This window comes from Alosa sapidissima, chromosome 4, assembly GCF_018492685.1.
Source record: "Alosa sapidissima isolate fAloSap1 chromosome 4, fAloSap1.pri, whole genome shotgun sequence".
NCBI classification, from domain to species: domain Eukaryota; kingdom Metazoa; phylum Chordata; class Actinopteri; order Clupeiformes; family Clupeidae; genus Alosa; species Alosa sapidissima.
Genome location: NC_055960.1, coordinates 6,427,430 through 6,452,613, shown reverse-complemented (window position 1 = coordinate 6,452,613; position 25,184 = coordinate 6,427,430). Strand labels below are relative to the sequence as shown.

Sequence of the window (25,184 nt, the reverse complement as noted above, 5' to 3'; positions counted from 1 at the left end):
TGCTTCTACTTCAGGTATTTCATATCACTACGCAAGAACTGGAACTTCATTCAAAAGTGAAAGCAGACAGTTGATCAGCTGTGTTTTAAAGAATGTTTGATTCAAGTTCAACGTGTGTTGCTGCGAACTATGTTTCTCAGCAAATGCCACGATGAACGGCAACAAATAGGCTAGGGCTAGGCTATGTAGGCATAAGTCATATCGTGGGAAGTTTATTATTTCGTTTTGGCAAGTAGCCGTGTAATAAGCGGGATAATGTATAGAACGCCGGTCATATTGGGAAAATAAGTCCCTTCAGGGCGGAACAGGCCGGTTCACCCTGTCAGGACTTATTTTCCTAATAATGACCAGCGTTCTATAGCTTACATTATCCCTTACTTAATTATCGGGTTAACCTTGACATCCCCAATATCAATCAATCAATCAATCGATGTAATTCACGCTGCTAGGCAGCCTGGATACCATGGAGCAAATTTTCGCCTCAGTTAGGGGACCAATCACAGAACGGAGGGAGGGCAGCAAGACGATGACGACACACCAAAGCCGTTATGAGCTACGTACAGACGCATTTGATAGACATTCGTACCGCCCAATAAACGGCTCTGGGCATTCGTAAACCACGTTTCAAATACGAGAAAATGAATGCCTAGTTCCCAGACCCCGTCTCATTTGAGATGAGGGTATGACGTTAGCCAGGCTACAGAAAAAACTGCCTCAGCATCAGAAAAAACAGACTCAGGTATCAGACTCAGAAAAACATCTGTCATCTTCAGACAAAACTGCCTCAGCTTCAGAAAAACCTCTGTCATCTTCAGACAAAAAACGGCCTCAGCGTCAGAAAAACCTCTGTCATCCTCAGATAAAACTGCTTCAAACCAAACGGCCTCAGAAAAACATCTCAAAGGAGTCAGGTCTCAGAAAAAACGCTGTCAGAAAAAGTGGAGTCAGGTCTCCGAAAAAATGCTGTCAGAAAAAACAGAGTCAGACGAAAAAGTCTCAGATGAAAAGTTATCAGAGTCAGGTATCAGACATCAGATGAAAATGAGTCGGGACTCAGGAAAACCGCTGTCAGGATGTCCTAAAATGAACACTGTACTAACATCTACAGTAAGTTCTATGTGTTTTACTGTGGGGTATTTCACAAAGGCAGAATTAAGACATCCAGAAATGCATGGGCTTAGTTTGTAACGCCAATATGGCAGTTGTCTATGCATATCACACCCCTTCCGCGGCAAAACGTTGACAAGTCAATACATTGAGCCAATCATGTGCTATGTTGTGAATACATTGAGCCAATAATGTGGTGTGTTGTGAAGACATGGTGCCAATCATGTGTTGTGATCTCGCCGCTGGAGCAAGATTGCAGTAGATTGGTGTAGTGAAGCCTTGCGCACGCGCATTTCTGCCGAGATGGATGCCCGATGAGTGCCCAAAAAGTGTTGCCATATGGCCGCCGAGTGGAGGGACTTGCCTAAAAGGACTTTGGTAGAAGCGACTGTCAAGCCAGGTGTAAGTAATTCAGGATGTGTGCACGTTCTCGTTTCTGCTCCAAAGTCCCCACGGTTGGAATAAAAAAGACGCGGAAAATAGAGTCATTCACACAAAGTGAACAACCGCTTTTGATATAGACTAACAATGAAGTAAAGTTGTCCTTTTTGGAATGGGGAATCATTAACCTGACTCTCGCCAGATGAATTTCGTTCCGCCTAGCTCCACTCATCCATCTGGGATTGCTCCATTGGAGAGGTGTTTCAGAAGGCTGAAGGAAAAACAGACTCACAGTCGCTCTACGTCACATCTATGAAACTCCCACCCTGCGTCCTGATTGGCTCTATCATAAAATCTGGTGCCGAAATCACTCCCAATGGAAGCGATCCCAGATGGATGTGAGTGGAGCTAGGCGGAACGAAATTCATCTGGCGAGAGTCAGGTTAGGGAATCATGGCTATTTCTGTAAAACAGCAGGAGTAGGCGTGGTAGACCAACTGAATGCAAATTTACGTAGGCTATGCACCCACGTGTGAGTGCTTCCTTGTCTCGGCACGCAACGTCATTAAGAAAGTGCTTGCCACTGCAAAGATGCACATAGTATGATATAGCCTACCTTAATATTATAGATGAAAATACCTTCGAAAACTTGCCCCTCCACTTCCAATCAACTACAGTAGGCTATTCCTCAAACGTCTATCATTAAAATAAGCAAACAATGAGTACCTAGGCCTATGTTAATAATTATAAAGGCTATCGCAATTAAAATAATAACCATATAAAATAATAACCATATGGTAGTAGGCAGACAATCTGTTTTGTTTTGCGAGCAAATACATTTAGCAAATAGTTTATAAATGGAATAAAGCTCCTTAAAAATTATCACGGAGGTCTGATGTGAATGACACCTAGCTGAACCAATAAGACGACATAATTACCATTAGAATTAACAGCTTGGCTGTTAGCCTGGTCGGGACCAGGCTAGGTGCAGAGAATAAATCCCCATGGTAGCCTAACTTATGTGCCATCTCTTTTGTGGAACCAAGTCAAGGCTAGCCTGACGAGCCAGACCCACATTAAAATGTAGGGTCTGGGCACTCACCGTTCGCAGTGCTCAGTCCGAGGGGCGGGATAATCAGTTGTCTTTCAAATTCCCTCTGCACGCAATAGGACAGCGGCAACGCTATGAGTCCCATGTGTTTCCCACCAGTGTAGCTAGTTGGCTAGTTCAAACGTTTGCCAACTTAATAAAAGCTTAACTCGTGTCACACTGTTCGCCAACAGCAACATCCATCTTATTTGTTTTCAAGTAGCAGGGAATTCAAGCCAAACCGTTGCAACTCTGCCATCAATCGTTATGTTAAGCCCACCTAACGACTCTATACATGATTTCATTGGCCTGATTGAGTTTCGATTTCTGGAGCTCACAACAAGCCAACGGAGAGTTGCTAGACTAGCCCGCTAGGGGCTCGTCTAGATTTCTAGGCTAAATCAAGGCTAAATTCATCCAGGATAACATAAAAATCCGAGCTTAATCCCTTATCTAGGTTTTGTGAAATACCCCTGTGGTAGATTTGACTGGGACCAAATTACTTTTTAGCAACAACGCAACAAAGAACTCCATTGCCCATCAACCTATGCGGCAAGAGGGACATTCACCAAGAGAACTCTGGGAAAGAGAAGTGTGAACCATTTTCTCTCTTAGCTAGTAGGCTACTATCGTTAGCTTTAGGATCAAGCATTTACATGCAAACGCGTAAGCCTAGACGTGGCTTTTTGCAGGGCTTCAAGTTGCGTCCGACAGTGAAGCATAACAGAATTTGCATATAATAATTTGAAATAAGGGTAAGTCATAACATGCTGAAACGTATGGTTCATTTGCAAATTGAGAAAGGTAGAATCCGAACGCGCTTGTGGTTACAACAGGACGTCTCCATCTTGATTGCCTGGGCCCTGCGCGCGACTTTAATGTTTTATGTTAGCTTGTTAACTGGCGACCAGACAAGCTTAGTAGCTGTTTACCATATCCTTTAATATGGACATAATATACGTGTAACAGTATTTATACACAGATTTAGTGTAATGACAAATTTCAAACCTTGTTGTTTAATGTGCTAACGTGGACAAACATCGGTAATATGATCTCTGATGATTAACGTTAACAGCTAGCGCTTCTACTGTTTCAGGCAGCTAACATTCGTATGATAGCAGACAGCTGTAACGTTAAGCCTATAACTTTATAGCGGTAACTTAACGTTAACTTTGTTGGTGTTTTGGTTAGCTATTGTGAGAATGATCTCCCTAAATGCCACGTTAACCAAGAATGGAGAAATAAGCGAGCGAGATCTTGTGCCAGTGCAGTAGTCGCTGTTAACGTCGTCAATATAGTTTAAACGTAGCAGCTAACGCTAGGCCATGACTAACGTTACCAACATTTCATCGTTAACGTTAAAGTTGTTTTCCTGCTGGTCAGACAGGTTAAGATACAAATATGTTCATACAGACCGGCTTCTACATATATCTAAAGTTTGATATAACAGTTGACAATTACCGAATGTTTAGTTTGGCCTACTGCTCATCTTGGAGGCCTCCGCACGGAATTTCAACTTCTCAGTCTACTGTAATCACTCCATCTCAATCTCAATCTCAATCAAATGGCAAAGGATTTAGCATGATCAACGTCTGCAGGCCTAGCGTTACAGTAGCTACCAAAGTGCTTTGGAGAGTTGAAGGTGCTTGTGAAGCAGGAAATGTAAATTTAAGGCTATTTAGGTAGTGTTAGCTAACAATGTCGGCTTTTTTGTAAAAATACAATTGTAATGCACATTTCATTCAGTAAAATATGATAATAAAAAAAAAAGGAACTGTTGATAAATAATTGGACAAGCCTTAATGTTTAACTTTTGTGTCTGCTTGCAATAGTTGGGTAGATACTAGGGCTGCAGCTATCGATTCTTTTTGTAATCGATTAATCTAGCACTTTATCGATCGATTAATCGGATTTTTTAGCATTTTTAAACGACCAAAACAAATAATGCATAACAAAAATGACATTGCTGTAAAATGATCAAGCAATTGGCACAGAGGTCTTTATTCTAACTCCAACATTTGGCTCCAAAACTGAGCCCATTTATTGCAATTTACCCATTTAGTGTTTATAAGTGCCAGTGCCAACAATTAAATAATGTTCAAAATGCTCTCTGTAAAATTGCAACCTCTTGTGCATGACTTAGCTGGGCAAACAAAGCTGTCCATACTATGTTGTGAAGTGTTGGGAGGGAGAAGAGGGAAAGCAATTTAATGTATTAATATGCACAACAAGTTTCATGCTATAATCTAGACCTGACATCAAAGTAAATATCTGTTTTATGTAGATTTCTACACCTGCAGCATTTGGCATTAGGCTACTAACAAATAATTTTACCATTCAGCTACTAAAAGATAATTTTTGGTGTGAGCCTATTTGCTATGGTGACCTAGCAACCTGTGTGTGTGCATGCGGTGCGTGAGGGAAGATGAGGGTGCATGCATGTGAGGGGTTCTTTTTTAGGCATACTGTCTTGCAATTGAACGTGAATAATGATTAAAATCAGCCAACATCAATGTAGGCTATAGGCTACGTAGATAGATAGCCTACTTTATTGACGCTTGATGAAACAGCATGGAGTGGATGTTTTCGGTTCAGATGCTTGTTCTTTTCCTTTTTGAGTATGTAATGATCCCAAAACTTTACTTAAAAACTTCAGACATTCTCTGTCATTTATGGACATCTTGACTCCACAATCGCGCCAGCTAGATTCAGACTGTATCACGATTCACGCGCTAGTGGTGTGCTTCCTGAACAACGGTCCGTGTGGAACAATCAGATCCCTGCGCGTATAGTGTGCATCATAGGAATTTAACGAGGCTTTGAGGCAGGGTTTTTGCCTCGAGTAATTTTTGTAATCGAGTTATTTGAGTAACTCGATGAATCGTTTCAGCCCTAGTAGATACATTTTTGGTGTCAGTTTTACAGCTTTTAACAGCTTCTCTTCCTCTTCCATCTTCAGTTTTCATTCATTGCCTACCATTTGCAAGGAATGGGAGGAGATAAACGGTGAGCGCTAAGTCAACATGGTCTCCAGTGCCTTTACATAACCTTTCACTAAACTTTCAGTTTAATGGAATAAAATCATGAAAATATAATTTATTTCAGGGTGAGTCGCTCTGAACGCAGTGGGCGATACGGCTCAGAGCAGTCCCGGGACGAGGGTGGCTGGAGGGATCGACGAGACAGAGATCAGGACAGGGGCTATGACTCTCATCGCTGGGGTGATGACCGTCGCAGTGACCGTCATGGAGATGGAGAAAGATGGTGGGGTCGGGACAGTCCTGAGGTTGGTGCTCTGTCAGTCTCACTGAAATTTGTTTATTTGACTATTATTACCAAAAGTGTCCTGTATTGTAGCTTGATTGTTATTCCTCATTTTTGTATGTTGCTTTGGATAAAAGCGTCTACTAAAATCAGTGAATGTAAATAAATGTAAATGTACTCTTGTGTTTGCAGAGGGGGAGAAAAAGGCGTAACAGCGATGGCTCAGATGATGGCCACCATTCGGATGGAGATTACTGTGAGCAGGACTACAGGGGTGAGCCTGGCGAAGAGAAGGAGAGCAAAACCATCATGCTGCGGGGCCTGTCGCTCAACGTAACTGAGCAAGATGTAAGTTTCCTCATTCCCTAACAGTCACTTAGATTTTCAACATGGTGGTGCCTTTAAGATCATCTTCAGACAAGAATAGAGTTCATTCTAACTTGGGGCCTTTGGGTGCTGGGTGTTATGCAGCTCCACTCCAGTGTAGTTATTTTAATTGGTAAATATTTCTTTTTGTTGGTTGGTGTTAGATTCGGTCCGCCCTTGAGCAGCTGGAGGGACCCCAACCCATGGACATCCGCCTGATGAAGAAGAGAACAGGTGAGGCTTTGGCGCTGCGAGGTTCCTTTCTCTCCCAAATCCTGTGTCCACTGGGCCAATCTGCTTCCATTCCCAATCTGTTTTGCCATAGCAAAAAAGATATCAGGACCACCTTGTACAAATTAAGTTCATTCTCTAAGGGAAACACGTGACATTGTAAACATGGTCCTCCATTTATGGTTCTGCCAAAGGTAAGTTTCTGTGTGTAGTTCGATGCAAGCAGACCCATTATAAGAAGAGGGTGTTCTTTTTCTTAATGGTCAGAGTAGTCACATTTATGGAGTTAGGTGTGGGAGTGGGAATTGCACATTTAATCAGATGTCAGTTCAACTTTGGGTTTTTTATTAGATGTATTAAGTTTATTTAGTAATAAAAATTGCCAAAAGAAAAACAGCTTTCTGTCCTTTGAACTGCTGTGCCTTAGAAATACCTCACCAATAAATATCAGAATAAGCATGTACAGCTGTGTGCTTGCGTTGAACTGACCTCTTTGATTTCCTTTGTAGACAACATGAAGTTGGACAGTGTACAGTTTTTTTTCTCCTAATGGATAACCAAGACTTTGTTGCTATGGCAAACGATTGATCCGTTACTCCTCCACCGTTTTGGCCTGTATCAGGCTCGGAGGGGTTTTACGAAGCAGTTTGTGACAGTTTGAATGTTATGCCAATGAGCTCTTGAACTAACACGCCTCCCGTCTATATCTGAATGCCTTCTCTAGGTATAAGCCGAGGTTTCGCCTTCGTGGAGTTTTATCACTTGCAAGATGCTACCAGATGGATGGAGACCAATCAGGTTGCTTCCTAATCACCAAGTCTAGTGTTATACCTTGGGGATCAAAAATACAACTATCAAAAAAAAAGTCAAGAAAGGGAAAAAAGTGAATCAAAGACTGAAACCCCATGAAAAGAATGGACTGTGTTAAGATTTTTGGAAGTTTCTTGGGAAGTCTTTTTCTCTGAAGTGTTAGTGGATAAGTTGCTAGCTAACCAAAACCTTCAAATACGCATGATGACAAAAGTGTTGTCTGGGGAATTTGTTAAATGAAGACTCATTACTATTAGTAATGTCTCTTCTCATGGCTTTCAAGACCATTATCAGAACTATTCTAGGGTGTTAGACTACTTGGAAAGCCTCTCTTAGTAGTGGGCATCTATCAAAATGCACTATTTTGAAAATGTCCCCAATCTACAAAATCTGTTTCTCATGGTCTCATGTTAAGCTTTGGGTCACTCAAAAAGACTTTTGCAAGATAATTTTGTAATTAGCCCTTTCTGTATGCATTCATAGCTTGTGCTTATATAGACCTGACGGGGTTGTGTGAGCTCCCAGGAAAGTGAGAGTCTAGGACGTACCCTTTTTTGTACACTCTGTTCCGGCTCCTTCCGGACACTCGGGTCCCAAACACCGTAAACACATGCACCTCATGCACACATGCGTGCACACACGCACACACACACACACACACACACAGTTCAGCCAGCAAGGGGGTCCCTCACCCCCCAACCCTGCCTTGCCTGCCTAGTAGTGGCTGTTCTTGGGCTGAGAGTTGGAAGGCACATGCCAAGAATCCTGAATGACCATGGCCTCTGACTTCCCTCCACAGAAACTGCTGATCATCCAGGGGAAGAGCGTGGCCATGCAGTACAGCAACCCCCGCCACAAGTTTGAGGATTGGCTCTGCAACTCAGTAAGTGGAAACTACTGCCAAGTTGGCTACATGCATCTCTCTACCCCAGTCACTCACACACACAACCACAGGGAAGAAAGCAGTCTGGTAGTCAAGTGTACAGTCTGTACTTATAACAGGTGTGTTTTCAAAATGCAGTAGGCTGGCATGTCCTTAATCTCATCAGTCATGCAGTTATGTGGGTGTGAGCTCTGTCAGAATGTAGTTAATCAGGTTGGTAAAATTGCTACTTCGGTCAACAACCTGAATGAAAAGGCAGTGTTAAAATTACACTACATTATCAAAATGTGTATTGATAAGGGTATGGTCTTTGTACCAGTATTGAAAAACAGTTTTTACATCAGTGCTGATTAGCTAAAATCCAGTTATTTGCCGTTAAAAAAATCTTGTAATGTCAAGTCTAAATGTTCCAGAATTTCCCAATGCTATTTACAGTAAATAGTATTGCAGGTGATGCTTAGGTGAGGTTGTATTCCAGGACTATATAAATATTGTTGTAGCCAGGTGTTACTGCTTTGGTAGAAGTAGGGGTTTGTGTGGACAAAAGGGTGGGCAAACTTACTCTGAGAGATCTGGTATGAGGCAGGGTTGAACCTGCAGTTCCACTAGCCTTTTCCCAGGTAACCTTGCCCACCCACCCCTATATTGAACCTAAGGTAAGTACTGTGTTCCTGAGAGAAGACCTGAGAGTTAGCCAGTAGCTGCTGTTGTCAATTAAAAAAACGCTCTGACCGGTTACTTGCAGTGCGGCCTGTACAATTTCCGGAGAAGGCTGAAGTGCTTCAGGTGTGGCGCTGCCAAAGCAGGTAAGTAGAGTCCGACTTGGAGGCCACACCCATCGCTATGTCCTCCACTCCACTACTGTCAAGTCAGTCTCAGCCATGCCCTGGTGTCATTGTCAGTTCCCATATTTCTCTGTCATCAGGGCCTTGATCTTTATTGACACAAATGTTAACCAATCCTCTGAAAAGGGCTATTCTAAAACACTCTAGCATTCACTGCTAATGCTTAGGCTAACTACCATTTATGATCCACACTCATTTCAGTAGGCAGCCAGCTGATGATGCCTCAGTCATTTGTTAGCATTAGCAGCAATGTGCTTGACTGAGGCGGCCATGTCCTCTGGTTTGACAGAGCAGCGTTGTAAAGCTGCCGTGAGGTTGAGGTGTCTTGTCTCTGTTTGCGTCCTCAGATGCTGACACCCCAAGTACCACTGGCACCACGGATGCGCAGCCCAGTGGAGATTATTATGGCGACAGTAAGCGATCTTGCTGCCTTTATCTGTATATACATATGTTTTGTTTATTGCGTTAAAGGTGCAGTCAAGGATTGTGCCGGAAGTCACATTGTTGTTTGTGTTTATGTTTATATTTAGATTTATTAGCAGACACTATTGTGCAAAATAAATTACATTATATTTTATCCAAGGACCAAACGAAACACACTAGAGAGGTAGCTCACCCCTACCTTCAGTATTCCCAGAGAAACTCCACGCATGGTTTTGTTTTTGTTTTGGGGGACAGGCAGCCCGCACTTTGTTTCCAGTTTTCGGAGCCTGGGCTGCCTACAGAGACTGGAGTTTATTACAGTGTGCTCACGGAATGGGCAGCTAGCGGTTGTGATTGTTGAATGTGACAAATGTTATGGACTTGAAATCGCCGAAAATCCCTGACTGCACCTTTAACGTTATTATGCATTGAAGTTTTGCATAATCATACTCAAACAGTGTGGTTAATATTTGCATAACTGCTCACACATTCAAGTATACACGTGTGTCAAGTGTCCTAACTGCATTGGGAAAGGACCTTTTTCAAGTTGAGTGCTGAATTGTGAATTTGTGTGTGTGTGCGTGTCAGCAATTATCCTGAGGAACATTGGTTCTTTGTCCACGGTGGAGGGGATCATGACCGCCCTGGCGCCCTATGCCAACCTGTCGGCAGGAAACATCCGGCTCATCAAGGACAAGCAGACGGGCCAGAACCGCGGCTTTGCTTTCGTCCAGCTCTCTTCGCCCCTGGTACATCACCCATTCTAACCTTTTACCATTTACATTCAAATAATTTCTTTTGCAAAAAAAGGCCCTCCTGCAAACCTTTGCATCGACTGCTTCCTGGCACATAGCTGCACAAGCTGCACAGCCAGGGTTGGGCACCGAAACTCTGTTCCAATAGGTAACCAGCGCTGAGGCAGACGGTAGTAACGACATCGAATAACAATGTGAATTTCGGTGTCTCATTTCAATGCCACTTAAGTCTCTGGCGCTTTTTTTTTATACGAACCATCACTGCATGTCATACACCTTCTGTAGCATCTTGCTTTGATAGCACCACATTCTATATACAGTTAGCTAACATAAACACTTCAAGATAAGCTTAAAGCAGAGGGGTGCACCACATAGGCTAGTGGACCGTGTTTGACAGCTTGCTCGAGCCAATGCCATTGCCAAGTAGCCTACTTTAAAGCAATGTCACAAGCACTTGTCTAAATCTAGCAAATTACTACACACAAGCAAAAGGCTCTTAAACAACACCAACAGCTTAGTTTACACAAAAACTTGCTAATGCGCTAACTGGCATCTATTTAAAATGTTATCAGCAAAATTGTAATGTAAGAGCTTTGTTTTACGTTATGTTCTAAACTTCCAAACTTACATAGTGACATTAATCTTTCATATATGCATGAGGCCCATATAGAATCACAATGAATTTGAAGCTCATGCTGAAAGTTTGCTTGTAAAAACATAAATATGTAGGTGACGTATACCTCAGCTGCATTGATGTTTCCGAGCTGTCAAAGAGGCTACGGAACCATCACCGCACGATATCGCTAATTAAGCTTCTCTGACGGGAGGTAGCATAATGTTTTGCGCATAGCCTAGTTCAGGGGTGGGCAAACTTTTTGGCTCAAGGGCCACATTGGGTTTTGAAAATTGGCCGGCGGGCCGCACAACAACATTTAAAGTTACGGCAAGCCATCTGCAATTAGAATTATGCCTAGAAGCAATGAAACTACAGATATTGATAATAAACTAAATATATAGTTCAATTTCATGTTCAAATGCGTCTTATCAATAAAAAAAAGCTATTCCGTTCCCATTGGTTTGGGCATTTTATTGTAAAAACAAAGTACCGGTTCAAGCACCGTTTTGGCACCGGCATCATTTTAAAAGTATTTATTTAGCACTGGTATCGGATAAAACCCAAACGATACCAACCCTATGCACAGCTAAACAAACTTGTTTAGACTTGATGAACTATAGTGGTTTTATACATGAGGGAACAGAGCATAGCTCCTTACTCTACCCATCATATTCTACTACTCCTTACTCTACCCATCATATTCTACTACTCCTTACTCTACCCATCATATTCTACTACTCCTTACACTACCCATCATATTCTACTTACTCTACCCATCATATTCTACTACTCCTTACTCTACCCATCATATTTTGCTTCTTCAGGAGGCCTCCCAGCTGCTCACAATTCTGCAGGGTTTGCAGCCGCCACTCAAGCTAGATGGCAAGACCATAGGCGTGGACTATGCAAAGAGTGCTCGCAAGTATGTGTGAACAGTTGTTTTTCTACGGTTGTCTGTTCAGATATGTATGTTTGTTTGTTTTCGACCTGTCTCCTGTATTTATGAAATGTGGCATGCAAATAACCAAGTTTGGGAATTCTTTGATAATTTTCTTTTACCTGATGGCATTTTAGGGATCTGCTGTTGCCGGATGGGAACCGTGTCAGTGCGTTCTCTGTGGCCAGCACGGCCATCGCTGCAGCCCAGTGGTCATCCAGTCAGGTAGGCCTCCCCAAACCAGCAGTTCCTCTAAAAGCATCCCTTTTTTTATTATTATATTCTCTATGCTTTTTTTTTTTTTTTTTTTTTTTTTTTTTAACTATTGCCAGGGCTCTACACTAACATTTTTTTTCCAGGAGCACTTGTGCGCCCAAGTTAAAAAATGTAGGAGCACAGACAAAAATGTGGGCGCACAGTCAGTTCTGTACTTAACTTACACATAATCTAACATTACACTCCAGCTAACAGTTAAACATGCCAGTGCACCAATTGCGAATATTAAGAATGACTGGCAACATTTAGGCTACAGGAAGCAGGATTTTAAAGATCAGTGCCTACTTTATTTTCAGTCTGTTCTATTTTCCTACATTTTGTTAATGTAAAATAATATAATACATTGCCATATTTGCATTTAGCCTGTATATCAAGTGTCCTGCCAAATGTAGGCTAATTTATTTATTTGTGAATCCATCTGTAGCTAATATGCCAAATATGCCCATGGCTGACTGCATACTGCCTAATACTACTACTAAAACAGTCCATTTTCTCTTCCACAAAACCCAACATAGGCCAATAAAGGATATATATTTTTTTATTCTTTTATTTTTTATTTGAAATATCTGCATTGATGGGGGCAGTAGGCAAACGTTAGGCCTACTTTCATTTTGCACTTCAGCTTGTATTCGGTGTAAACAAACAAGCATGTGTGGAAGTCTTACGGGAGGCTACTTTTGTGCCTGTTCGCTACAGCTATATTTTGCATATTGCAGCCAATATGTCAACTGGGCTAAAAGGCATGTTAGATTACCTTTCCTTCTCTCACTGCATTCTCAGAATCTCATCCTGTTCCTCCTATATCCGATGAATTTGGTGGATAGAAGAACTAATTTCTTCAATCTTTGCATCTTGGCTGGCTAGTCTAACTTTCCGCTTTTTCTGCGCGCTCCTGGATTTGATAGAAGCGACTACTAGTGCGAAACTGCTAACGTTGATGGGAGGTGTAGTTTTTATGCTGCATTCGCAACGTGATTCTATGGTTTGCACCAGTAATGTTTCTCGATATTGCGGTGTATTTTGTAGACAAACACTGACATGGTTAGAAGTCATTCGCACCAGTGCGCCTAAATATTTTTTTGCACTCGCACGCCATCATTTTTACTCGCATGTGCGAGTGAAATGGGCGCACTGTAGAGCCCTGATTGCCCTTTTATGCTTTTATCTGCTTTTGTTTATATAAAGCACATTGAATTACCCTTGTGTATGAAATGCGGTATATACATTGTGGGTATTAGTAGAACAGTACTGATAAGGATTATGTGTTCACATGGTCTGTCTGTCTGTCTCTCACCCCAGCCTCAGCAGGTGGATGTAGGCTCTGAGTACAGCTACCTGGAGGAGGGTTATGTGCCTTTTACACCGGTGAGACTACCTACCTCCACAGAACATTCTCTACATATGATACTCACCTTTACACCATTTACCATCAAGATATAAGAAATGAACAGATATGGCCTAGAGAATTGGTGGTCTGGATATTGTAGTGTTAATATATGGTGTGTTGTGTTGTGTTCTGTTGTGTCAGGAATACCAGGCCTATTACCAGCAGGCTGCCGGAGCAGTAGAGCTCAGCCAGGGCAACGGCATCCTGGGAGGTGGGTCCTCCTTTTATTCTGGCATTGAGACTCTCAGTGATGTAAACCATGCGCTAGTGCTCCAAATATGCAGCATTTAAGTGTTGTTCTGTTGTTCCCCCAGCTGCCCCAGGGGTGAAAGTGGTCCCCGCAACCTCGGTGGTGATTTCGCAGACTGCTCAGGTGTACCAGCAGCCACTACTTGTCGGTCAGGCCAGCCAGGTGAGACGCGTTAACCTCTCTGTAGTAGCTAATGTGGTGTCCGACTCCCATCATCATCTCCATACTGACATGGTGATTAATGACCACGTGCTCTGCCATGTGAACTTGTGAAGCTTCTTTACAGTCGGTCACACTTACTTAACTTAACTTAACTTAACTTAACTTAACTTACTTACTTACTTATTGGAGGCCTAGCACCGAAGCTTCAGGACCCCATTGTGTTTCTATGTATTCTTCTTATTATACTTTCTTCTGCCATGGGAGTCTATGGCAGCCCATTGAGGCAGCCGTGGCCTACTGGTTAGCACTTCGGACCTGTAACCGGAGGGTTGCCGTTTCGAACCCCGACCAGTAGGCACGGCTGAAGTGCCCTTGAGCAAGGCACCTAACCCCTCACTGCTCCCCGAGCGCCGCTGTTGATGCAGGCAGCTCACTGCGCCGGGATTAGTGTGTGCTTCACCTCACTGTGTGAACACTGTGTGTTGTGTGTGTTTCACTAATTCATGGATTGGGATAAATGCAGAGACCAAATTTCCCTCACAGGATCAAAAAAGTATATATACTTAGAAGCGTCTGGTAAAAAGTTTTGAAATTTGCTACACTGATTGGGGACAGTCCCCAGTTCATTTCATGTTTGCACTTCAAGCACTCTAGCGCCATCAATGGGTCAAAGTTGGCATTACATTCATGCGATTAACTTTTGAACCGTATGCCCATTTTGATGTTGCCGAGTTCAACGCATCCAATGACGTCAATTTCCGCCATGTTGGATCTGCCGCCATATTGGATTGTATCGAAAACACTAAAAACGTTTTCAGGGGTCACAAATTTTGTCCGATTTTCACGAAACTTGGCACAGATGATCTTCAGACCAAGCCTCACAAAAGCTAGTTATAGCTAGTTTCGATATTTGTGTGTTCAGAATAGCGACAGGTTCAAACACACCTGGCTCCACAGGAAACAAATGAGCTCACCGAGAGCCTTTCGTGCAACTAGTCCATAGGAAATTGGCATTAGGCTGCAATACAGGAAGTGAGCTTATATCTCAGCAAGGCTTCGATGTATAAAGTCAAAAGGCTTGTTCGACTTGATGCAGATCTGACTTGATGTGATGCATGCAGGGTTGAACACAATGCATACTGGGATGGACGCAATGCTTACTGGTTAGAAATCCTGTCCGACTTCTTTCAGCCAGGGAGGGACTTACCACCGTGTAACCATGTCACATGACCTTAAAATATCGCGGGAGTCTTAGCCTGCAGACAGATCTTGCAGTTGCCTTCCACGGTCTGCACTACCGGAAACCCGCCCTCATGACGTCAGTTCAAAGACGTGATGGGGCCATTTGGGAGGAATCTCCTCATGACGATTTTGACGGGTGTCATGCTGCTTCCTTATGTTGGAATATGTGAAAATGAACCGAAATCGAAGGGATACCTTATTATATGTGATTTCTACAACAATGGTAGGCTAGCCTACTGAAAACGTTTGGATATTCTGTTATTTTCTGCTGTTGGTTAAATAGATACACACATATAGGGACAACACTTGATATTGAATTTATGTGCTACAATGCAGGCCTGTTAACTGTATGACAACAGTGGTTTATTTAAATTACATCATAAGAATTTATTTTGTCAGTCATCATGCTCATTTTAATGAGTAAGAATGAAAGTTCTGCTGTATTTATTGCAAACAACATTCCGCGATATCTCCCGCGAGTCACGTCCATAGACAGTAAAAGATCCCGTCAGGCAGACTGTAGCAGGTCTGTCCGGGATGAGCTGTCGTCTGTTGTAGCTCCTTCCAGCTAGCCTCTGAAGTTCACGTTCACATAGAAAGCCAGACAAAGTCAGACGCAGCTCATCTCGAACAAAGTTACAAAGGAAGTGAGCTCAGCCATCAGCTCAGCCATTCTTTATCCAATTGCCATGAAAGTTGGTAGTTGTCATGCCATTGCAACACCATTCCTGCTAGTGTACTGCTAGGCCCCCACATTGCTGCTTGCATATATATTTTATTTATTTATTTTCTTCTTGCTTTGCACCATGTAGTCATTGCTCGGTGTGCCTCAGGTGGAGGGTAAGCCCCAACCGGTCATCTCTGCCAGTGTCTCCACGCCTGCGGCCTCTGCTGCCATGGCAGCAGCTGCAGCCACCAACACATCTGCTGGTGACAAATCAGGTGAGTTATCAGAGCCATGAGCACCTACCAGATGAACAAGTTAATGAACAAATGTGTTTGTGTTTGTGGAGTTCATTATTGTCTTGTCACACACCAGCTCCCGACACGTCCACCTACCAGTATGATGAATCCTCGGGTTATTACTATGACCCTCAGAGTGGCCTTTATTATGATCCCAACTCGCAGGTACGTCTTCCTCTCGTTCATTTTTAATATATAAATATAAATTTTATTTAGGTGTATGGAAAATCTTTGATTGGTGAACCAGTCCACGGCTTGTCAGTGTTGTTCACATTGATTTCCACCCTGCTTGCAGTACTACTACAACTCTCAGACACAGCAGTACCTGTACTGGGACAGTGACAAACAGAGCTATGTGCCGGCAGCGGACGGCTCTGCCCAGGCAGCAGCCTCGGCGTCTGGCACCCCTGGCAAAGAACCCAAGGAGAAGAAGGACAAGCCCAAGAGCAAGACTGCTCAGCAGGTTAGCCCGCGCTGCGTGCCGCTCACGGTCACAGATACTATCTGCTATTACCACAAAACGACAAAAGAGAAAAGGGAGGGTTGATGTCAAAAAAGGATCAGTGACGTGGGCATTCCACAAAGCTGTGTCACTATGACCGTTTACTGGAGCATAGTGCCAAAATATGTAGCCTGTCTGAACATGCTTGTGAGGGGTGTTTTAGTTACATGGAAATACTGAAGTACTGATTCACAGCCACAGGCTGCCTTGTTGTTGTACTGTCTTGATTTCTAGGCCATCCTTAAAAATATTCTTGTTTGCAGTAACAGCCAAAAAAAAACAAATGGGTCGGTAGGTAGGTCAATATTTTTTTCAAGATTCAAAGAACAGTACAAATTTGGTCATGGTGATTACGTAGGTATGAATTTAAACAAATGTGCATATTGTGATGTAACTGACTGGGTCCTTAACCCGTGCCTTCAGGCGCATCACTCAATCTGATGCAGGTTATGTAGACCAGCCTTTCTCAAACTTCTTTGACCTGAGGCCCAGTCATGACCGACTTTGGGGTCATAGGGCTCATCTACACATACCCAACCCAATCAAATTGTCATTATTATTATCACAATCATTATTATGCCTATATTGTTATACATGCACTTTCACTTAAATGTTTTGTGACATGCACATCAGAGGACTGCTTTACTAATGTAAGATATAATTAGTTTCATTGCTTTTGCATGGTTGCATGATGCTTGCATAAGAAAATAAATACTTCTCAATGGGTGCTATCGTTTTGGGATGTTTCCCTCATGCAAGCATCATACACTGGTAGGGAATGGAGAAAAAAAATACATGTTTTTTTAATGAAGTTTAATTTGAATGCCTGAATGTAAGGATTCAGGAAACGCAATACCAGCTTTTTTGGCAAGCAGATAGGTGTGAATCACTGATCTGTTGATCTTTAATAGATAGAAAGAAGGCTACAATAGCTTTTGGCTACGTTATATTCAAATGTGACTATACAATACTCCGTGCTATACAGTGTATTATACAGTCTCTGCTCTGTTTCTGTGGAAGTTCCAAAAATCAACGTCGTTCTATTAGGTGTCGTTAAACAATTAAATAGCATTCAACAGGTTGAAGCGGAGCTTTGATACCAACGTTACCGATTAGTTTCAGTTTCTGCATTGAATGAACGCTCATACCACCACTTTATTGTATGATTCCATGTTTAATGACATCGATAGCAGAAACGTTTGTTTTCTTTTTTTGTCGGTCCGTAGTATCTTGATGTACTGCACAGCAAATTATCAGACGAAGCACCGGGCCTAATTTCACTCCACGACTCTGCGGACCAGCAGTCTCCACGTTGCGGACCCATATTTTGAGAGATGCTGAATAGACCACAACCAATTTCAATTCTTCAACACGGTCACCGTTAGACTAGAGGGGAGAAGGGATGGGAAAAGATCTGGCACAGTTCTTCCAGAACTTTGTGCCAAGTAAAAGTGTTGTCGAGATGTTTGTCAATGAAACGAAGCGTATAGGCCATAGTGTGAGATGCGTAAACCAATGGTGTGATGGAGATGACGCCACAGGGTTTTATTTGAGAGCCTACGTTTGTATGTAGTCAATTTATATTCACTCAATACTTAGGCCTACTAAAATAAATAGTATTTTATTTGTATTGGTTGTTTAGAGTTAAAAAAAAAAAAATCGGTCGGTCCTAACGCAAGTTTACAACTGGCAAGTCGGTCGGACTAAAAGGGGGGAAAAAATATATATATTTGGGTCGGTTCTAAATTGACAGGGTCGGTCGGGTTACGGCAAACGAAAATATTTTTAAGGATGGCCCTATCTATTGTTATTTGTGACTGGATCTGGGGAGAACCTTTTTTTTTTTTTTTTTGCTCCGTTTCAACCTTAAGATTCTGATACCAGTCTAACAACATCCTGGATAACGTCCCCTATCAACGTTGGTAGGATGGTGTCAGAATCATAAGTTGGTGAGATTTCACCATGTCATGGGTTTTCCCAGATCCCATTACATTTTAAATGTTTTATTCATAGAATAACTTGTTCATGTTCGATCATAGTCTTACTTCTAGGCCTCACTTAGTTAGGTGAAGTGACCCGTGATCCTCTGAACAGTGTTTTTTTCGATGTCAGTACATGATTGTTGTACCCATAACTCTCGGTGTTGTCTAGCATATTCATGTGTGCAGGCCCTTACCTTCTGTTTTTAATGTCATTGTACCTGCAGATTGCCAAGGACATGGAGCGCTGGGCCAAGAGCTTAAACAAACAGAAGGATAATTTCAGGGGCAGCTTCCAGCCCATCAGCCAGGAGGAGAGGAAGGAGGCGGCAGCGGCCGACGCCGGATTCACACTGTTTGAAAAGAAGGTAAGATCATGGTGGGAGAGGTGCCTGAGGGAGATTGCTAGGGTTGGGATTGAGTAGCAGTAACAGTAGAAGTAGACAAGCAGTAACATTGGAAACCGATTAATGACATCCACAGTACCTTGCGTATCCATAGGGGGTCGCTCCAAAAACAAGCAATATGCATAGACTTCCCATGTTAAAATGTCCAACTTCACAGCTGACATGGATTCACTTACATATTTACTTGGTTCGGAGCAGCTAGCATAACAAACATGCCGATTCCCATAGCCTCATTTCATTCGGTGTCACAGAGGGGTTGTCCACTTAAACAATTTATGATGTCAGAATCTCAGTTTGTAACAGTTGAAGATGGGCTCCTCGAGGAGCCATTCCCAGAGCAGAGTTAAGTGAGTCGAGTGTGGTTTTGAGTTTGTACTTGAGTGGGTTTTTGAGTGCTCTGTATGCTCTCTTTGTGCAGCAAACAGGAGCCCTGGACCGACTGGTGTGTGAGTCAGCCAGGGCCGCAGAGGAGGAAAAGCCACAACCGCAGCAGCCTCCTCCCACCACATCCAAGGTCAGTATTTCCGCTCTCTGGCTCACCATTAAGAGCCCTCTGGGTTTATGTTCAGAATGCAGTAGGCATTTAGAGCCTTTTGAGAAGCTGATGAAAATAAATACATGATATTGGGGAAGGACTATTAAGATGTCATACAAAGTAGATCCAAATGTTTTTTTATTTGCTGTCTTACTCCAGTTTAGACATGAAGCTTTGCGTCACAGTTTAGACATGAAGCTTTGCCACACAAGATTTGGAGCAGTTAAGAATATAAGCCCTCTGTCTGTGTTTGTCTGCATGTAGGTTGGGCTGGTGGCGGCCTACAGTGGTGACAGCGAGCCTGAGGAGGCGGCTGAGCCAGACCGAGGCGAGGACGGCTCAGACAAGCTGACCGACTGGAAAAAGCTGGCCTGCCTGCTGTGCAGGAGGCAGTTCCCCAACAAAGAGGCATTGCTCCGCCACCAGCAGCTTTCTGATCTCCACAAGGTACTCCGATCACTTCCATTGATCCATTCCCTGCTAAATCCAGATAGTCCTGCAATCAGCTACTCTCCTGTGTTCATGTTTCCTACTTGATCTGCACCAGATGATGTGAGTCCCCTTTTATGGGCTAGTGTTTTAGAGCTGTACAGCTAATCCACCAACTCCAGTGGACAGATGATGTTCCATTCTCTCCATTCTAATGGACAGATGATGTTCCATTCTAATCCTGATTTTAACAGCTCTCAGCTTACAGATGCTTGGCAGTGCTGTGTGTCTTTTGACATTTATTTCACATCTGTGTCCTCTTTCCTTTCAGCAAAATCTGGAGGTGCACAGGCGCTCAAAGCTGAGTGAAGAAGAGCTAGAGGAACTGGAGAGGAAAGAAACTGAGGTTAGTATCCTTATCCATTTTGAGACAAAGGCTTAAGTGTGTGGTGATGGGTTTGTATGTCAAGGTTTTGGAACCAAAGCTTTTCATTATTATTATTATTATTCCTGTCAAAAGTGATTATGTGAACAACTCCCCACCTTTCTATAAATAGATGAAATACAGAGACAGAGCAGCCGAGAGGAGAGAAAAATACGGTATCCCAGAACCCCCAGTCCCCAAGAAGAGGAAGTTCACCCCACCTCAGCCTGTGGTGTAAGTTCTGAATCTGATACTGTCCTTTATCGCATTTGCGTTTGCGTGCAAGCAATAATGTGTGTAGTTCCTAAATATTAGCTTAAAGCCATGTTGTTGAACCCTAGAGGCCTCTACTAGGTTTGAAAATGTTTTGGTTTGTTCTGCCACAGGAACTACGAGCAACCCACAAAGGATGGCCTGAACAGCGACAACATTGGCAACAAAATGCTGCAAGCCATGGGCTGGAAAGAAGGGTGTGGGCTGGGCAGAAACCGCCAGGGAATCACTGCCCCCATCGAGGTGAGAGCATGTCGCACGCACGCACGCACGCGCACACACACACACACACACACACACACACACACACACACACACACACACACACACAGGCAAAGTGTGTCTTGTGCATGTACAACAAGGCTGAAAAACCCAATAAGATTTCACACAGCAATGGTTGGTTTTGTCAATATGCTGCATGCATACATACACAAAAGACCTGGAAATCCATTTGCATTATGGCTCAAATGTGGCATGTGTTTCCACTGCCCTCTGCAGGCCCAGATGCGGATGAAGGGGGCAGGGCTTGGCACCAAAGGCAGCCACTACGGTGTGGCAGACGGGGCCTCCTACAAGGACGCGGTGCGCAAAGCCATGTTCGCACGCTTCACTGAGATTGAATGAATGACTTAACCTCCTGAACCTTATTTGAACCTTGATTGTTCTTCCCATGAGCTCTCCATTCTGTCTCATGAAACACAGGACCACGCCTCGAACTCTTCATGATGCAATAGTTTAACGGGTCCCTGAGATTATTTTGTTGTATATATGTACAGAGTGTGATTGTCCCTTAAAATGTGGAAATGATGTGGGTGAAAAAATTTTTGTTTTGGCGTGGGAAACTCCTATGTTGGTATGATTGGCATATTGTAGAGTTTGTATGATACTGGTATGGTCTCTTTTTTGTACAGAGAATAAAAGAGACGTAACTTTACCATGTGCCTTGGTCAGTTTTTTTTTTTTTTTTTTTTTTTTTTGCATGCCTTAATACAGTATAGCCATACATTTCTTATTGAGGGAAAGGCAGTTCAAATCTGGATCTAAATAGTTTTGCATCTTGTTTGTATAGTAGTTGTATTTCCATAACCCCAAAATTCTCAACACTGTTTCACTTCAGGCTTTGCAGTTTATTGTTGTTGGCACCGGAGTACTGTCTGCCTTGTATTTTAATTTAGCTATTGGATTAACATTTCTGCAGTATCACTTCACACAACCGGTCAACCTAGTATCCTTGTTTTTATTTTATTGGTATTGGCATGAACAGGTACCTTATTTACAATTTCTCATTTACAGTGGTCAGTCCATCAATGGCTATAGGTCACAGGGAAAACAACTTTTTCTAATATGTGTGTGAATGCTAGCTGTTCACATGTAAGCAATTATGCATTTGGTATAACACAATTATGTTGTTGTGCTCCGTTTACATAAGTGCTGTAATGTTTGTCCTGAACGGAGTCACGACGGCTGCATTAACCGCGTCGTCACTGTCAGTAGGCTGCAAGGCTTGTACACTTCAGCTATGAGTCTGCACTCGTTCACTCGGAAAGTTTGTTGATGTCTCCGCATTTTTCATACGAAGAACTATTAGTCTGGTGTTCACACTAAAGGTTAGTGTGCTGTGACCCATGATCCTTTAAACCCTTTTACAAAGTTAATTTGAAATATTCTCTAGTGTTTTCCATTGTTGCGACAGTTGTTTTTGAATGGATGCCTTTGTGTCTACATAGCAGAGCCGTACTCACTCTGCAGCTTGGGAAAACTCCGCACAAAGTCATAATTTTTGTCCTGCATTGCCTAGCACTTTAAGGCCAGAGTGGCACTAGCTCTGATGGGAGCCAGCTGGACACGAAGCTTTAGGAAAGAGTTCCAGGTGAAGAAGCTTCCTCTTTTTCCAGCTACACTTGAACTCTTACTTGAACCTCGGGTGAGTATATATGAAGAAATGCAAGGGACTTAATACTTACTACTTTATATGGTTGCATATTTGAATGCTCTTCTGGTCAACAACTTAAAATAGAACCTATTAACTTGTGTCAAGAGGATCGATTTGGCAGGGATACAGAGGTGGAATGGGATCAACAGCTATTAATCTGCTAGACTCCCGATTAGTGTTTCTCTCACTGTCTCTGTCTCCCCCCCTCACCCCTGCTCCTCTCCTCAGTGGTACACCCTGTCTCTCACCTCTCTCCCTCACCCCTGCTCCTCTCCTCAGTGGTACCTCCCTCCTTGGGTCTGGCTCCTGTACCGGCTCTCAGCGCTGGTCTACACGCTGGCCTGGTGCATCCATTCTGGCCTGCTATTTGCCTCCCCCAAATGGCTGATCCTGTTGTGTCACCTGACCTACTGCATTCTGGGAGTATATTACCTCATCGCACTGGTTAACCTCATTGCCATGCTGGTTTGCATCAGGTGCTTCTGCAGACGGGAGGTTAAAAAGAAGAGCTCAGGTATGAGAAGATGGGTAGGTGGGTGTAAGCTGTGGATGCAAAATGTGAATTTGTCAAATGTAATTTCTCAGCCATCAACTGATATATTACTTGAAGCATAATTAAAAAATGAAAATGCTCATTTAAAAGAAAAATGGATTTAGAGGGTTTTGCATCTGAACTCTTCAAATAATGTTGGCTAGTTCGCCTTTGCGTTCCAGACAGTTTGGACACCTCAGAGGGGGCCCCCCACACGGAGTCCTCCCGTCTCTGGGTTGAGCAGTGGACATTGCTTCGCCTCACACCTCCTCCACTGGCTCTTTCGCTCCGCCTGCAGTGGCTCCTGCAGGTCGTTGTGAGCACCTTCTCCCTCACGGTGTCCGTCCTCTACTGGTCCATCAACTACCCCGTGTCCCACCACCCAATCAGGCCCTTCAGCATCAACCTCCACGTGGTCAACAGCGCTCAGGTTCTCCTGGAGCTCTTCCTGTCCGCCACACCTGTGCACCTGGTCCATTACGTCTACCTGCTGGCAGCCGGGGTTCTCTACCTGCTCTTTGTCCTGGTCTTCTGGTTGGGGGGCTTCACCAACATGAACGGGCAGCCGTACGTGTACCGCGTGCTGGACTTCGGGGGTAACCCGGTCCTCGCCACCCTCTGCACGCTGGGGTTCAGTCTGGTCTGCCTGCCCCTGTTCCACTTCGTCCTGTGGAACGTGCACCTCCTGAGGGAGCGGCTGGCCCGCGGGCCCAGAGGCAGAAGGTTTGCCCTGAGGAGGGAGGCCTGGTGGTGGGGCAATGTGGGAGGTTTGTCACCTTTCCTCACGGCCGCTCCAGACCCTGAGGTGCTGGTCTTTGCAAGCAGAGAAGGAGAGCCACAGCTCCTTAGAGCGTTGTCCCATGGCTATTGCAGCATGACCACTGAGTCACCAGCTAATGGTCACAGCTCCGTCAGTGCCTAACTCTGGAAACAGCCCAAAGCAGGGACTGAGTGAGTGTCTATTTTACTACCACAAAAATGTCAAAAACTTGATTGTGCCCCTTGAGCCATCACGGTCAAATCCCAATCCACAATGAGAGAGGAGTTGTATTACACTGCTAAGCACACATAGAGAAGCAGTATTTTTTTATGTATATGTACTAACAGAAATGTATCTTTTTGTATTTGTTGGTATTGTATGACAAATACTGAAAAGCAGAGGTTCATGCTTCTAATGTACTTTTCTCTGGTCATTAGAGCTTGACCGATGTCCGAGTATATTATGTCGATAAAATGTGCAACATGTCACGCATACTGCCCCTTGTGTAAATTAAATTACCAACATAGCCCAGCCAGAACTTTGGAAGAGTGCAACATTGATCCTGGGAGCAAATGATTAACCCTTAATAGTCTAAGCCTTATTTTTTTTAAAAAGCCCTATTTCATTGGTCAGCTATGAAATGTTACTTTCAATAGGGAGCCTTCCACCAGCTGTAGTTTACAGGCCATATTGGCTGACTTCTACTGGTCGTGGCTCTGCATGGCGTCTATTGAACCATAAAATGTCAAAATAATATAAAATAGTCTTCTCAGCTCTCATCTGGTGTTAGTTTGTTTTTAGCTAAAGAAAAAATTAGTTTCTTTAATTTGTAGCATTGCTGGTCTCCAGTATTTTTGTCATTTCAATGTTTAGCAGAGTTTTGCTGTAACCAGCGGTGTGATCATAATCACCAGCAGAGGGAAGCAGCATTGCTCATTTCAGCAGCTTCCCACTCAGTTTCTCATTTTGTGACACAGCTGTTAAGTGATGGCTTTTTTTTTTTTTTTAGCTTTTCTATGTATTCTTATTTAACTTTGAGCCAGATGTGGTTTTGGTCATAAGCATACCAAAACAGTCTAATCCTTGAATTTCCCCTGGGGATCAATAAAGTATCTATATCTATCTATCTAATCTACACTCGTGTCAAAATATTTTTGTAGATGAAAATTAGAGGCAATTAGAGGCCTCCTCCTCCTCCATTCCTGATCTGTACCCTGTACCCAAACTGATCTGTACCCTGTACCCAAACTGATCTGTACCCTGTACCCAAACTGATCTGTACCCAAACTGATCTGTACCGTGTACCCAAACTGATCTGTACCCTGTACCCTATACCCAAACTGATCTGTACCCTGTACCCAAACTGATCTGTACCCTGTACCCTATACCCAAACTGATCTGTACCCTGTACCCTATACCCAA

General features: G+C 43.3%; 2 protein-coding genes and 1 long non-coding RNA gene across 6 annotated transcripts; 2 read left to right on the top strand and 1 right to left on the bottom strand.

The window, feature by feature from the left end:
- The first annotated feature begins 3,176 nt into the window (after nucleotides 1–3,176).
- Nucleotides 3,177–21,471, top strand: rbm5 (RNA binding motif protein 5). 3 transcript variants are annotated; one of them, XM_042090862.1, is made up of 25 exons: nucleotides 3,177–3,333; nucleotides 5,538–5,584; nucleotides 5,684–5,864; nucleotides 6,035–6,190; nucleotides 6,373–6,442; nucleotides 7,164–7,237; nucleotides 8,049–8,132; nucleotides 8,878–8,938; nucleotides 9,325–9,390; nucleotides 9,989–10,149; nucleotides 11,596–11,693; nucleotides 11,846–11,933; nucleotides 13,284–13,349; nucleotides 13,513–13,582; nucleotides 13,686–13,783; nucleotides 15,838–15,967; nucleotides 16,065–16,153; nucleotides 16,284–16,451; nucleotides 18,697–18,837; nucleotides 19,295–19,390; nucleotides 19,676–19,858; nucleotides 20,172–20,246; nucleotides 20,398–20,498; nucleotides 20,651–20,780; nucleotides 21,036–21,471. In XM_042090862.1, the coding sequence occupies exons 2-25, from the start codon at nucleotides 5,568–5,570 to the stop codon at nucleotides 21,159–21,161; spliced, it is 2,529 nt and encodes an 842-aa protein (XP_041946796.1). In that variant the 5' UTR covers nucleotides 3,177–3,333; nucleotides 5,538–5,567; the 3' UTR covers nucleotides 21,162–21,471. The 3 variants fall into 3 exon arrangements, with proteins under 3 accessions (XP_041946796.1, XP_041946798.1, XP_041946797.1); XM_042090864.1 differs by having other exon boundaries at nucleotides 3,181–3,327; XM_042090863.1 differs by lacking the exon at nucleotides 3,177–3,333 and adding an exon at nucleotides 3,471–3,621.
- LOC121707932 lies at nucleotides 13,784–14,051 on the bottom strand. Its single transcript, XR_006031430.1, has 2 exons — nucleotides 13,964–14,051; nucleotides 13,784–13,925 (listed from the first exon to the last, which is right to left on the bottom strand). It is a non-coding gene; the product is annotated as an uncharacterized LOC121707932 (long non-coding RNA).
- Nucleotides 21,472–21,819: 348 nt separating the features above from the next.
- LOC121707910 lies at nucleotides 21,820–24,897 on the top strand. Of its 2 annotated transcripts, none has more exons than XM_042090897.1 (4): nucleotides 21,820–22,144; nucleotides 22,265–22,461; nucleotides 22,750–22,984; nucleotides 23,185–24,897. In XM_042090897.1, the coding sequence occupies exons 2-4, from the start codon at nucleotides 22,366–22,368 to the stop codon at nucleotides 23,922–23,924; spliced, it is 1,071 nt and encodes a 356-aa protein (XP_041946831.1). In that variant the 5' UTR covers nucleotides 21,820–22,144; nucleotides 22,265–22,365; the 3' UTR covers nucleotides 23,925–24,897. The 2 variants fall into 2 exon arrangements, with proteins under 2 accessions (XP_041946831.1, XP_041946830.1); XM_042090896.1 differs by having other exon boundaries at nucleotides 23,167–24,897.
- Nucleotides 24,898–25,184: the final 287 nt, after the last annotated feature.

Coding starts and splice junctions, on each gene's coding strand:
- rbm5 (XM_042090862.1), top strand. Junction 13,583..13,685: donor GGGCAACGGCATCCTGGGAG/GTGGGTCCTCCT, acceptor TTGTTCCCCCAG/CTGCCCCAGGGGTGAAAGTG. Junction 20,781..21,035: donor GAATCACTGCCCCCATCGAG/GTGAGAGCATGT, acceptor TGCCCTCTGCAG/GCCCAGATGCGGATGAAGGG.
- LOC121707910 (XM_042090896.1), top strand. CDS start 22,366: ATGGGAGCCAGCTGGACACGAAGCTTTAGGAAAGAGTTCCAGGTGAAG. Junction 22,462..22,749: donor AACTCTTACTTGAACCTCGG/GTGAGTATATAT, acceptor TCCTCTCCTCAG/TGGTACCTCCCTCCTTGGGT. Junction 22,985..23,166: donor GGTTAAAAAGAAGAGCTCAG/GTATGAGAAGAT, acceptor AATGTTGGCTAG/TTCGCCTTTGCGTTCCAGAC.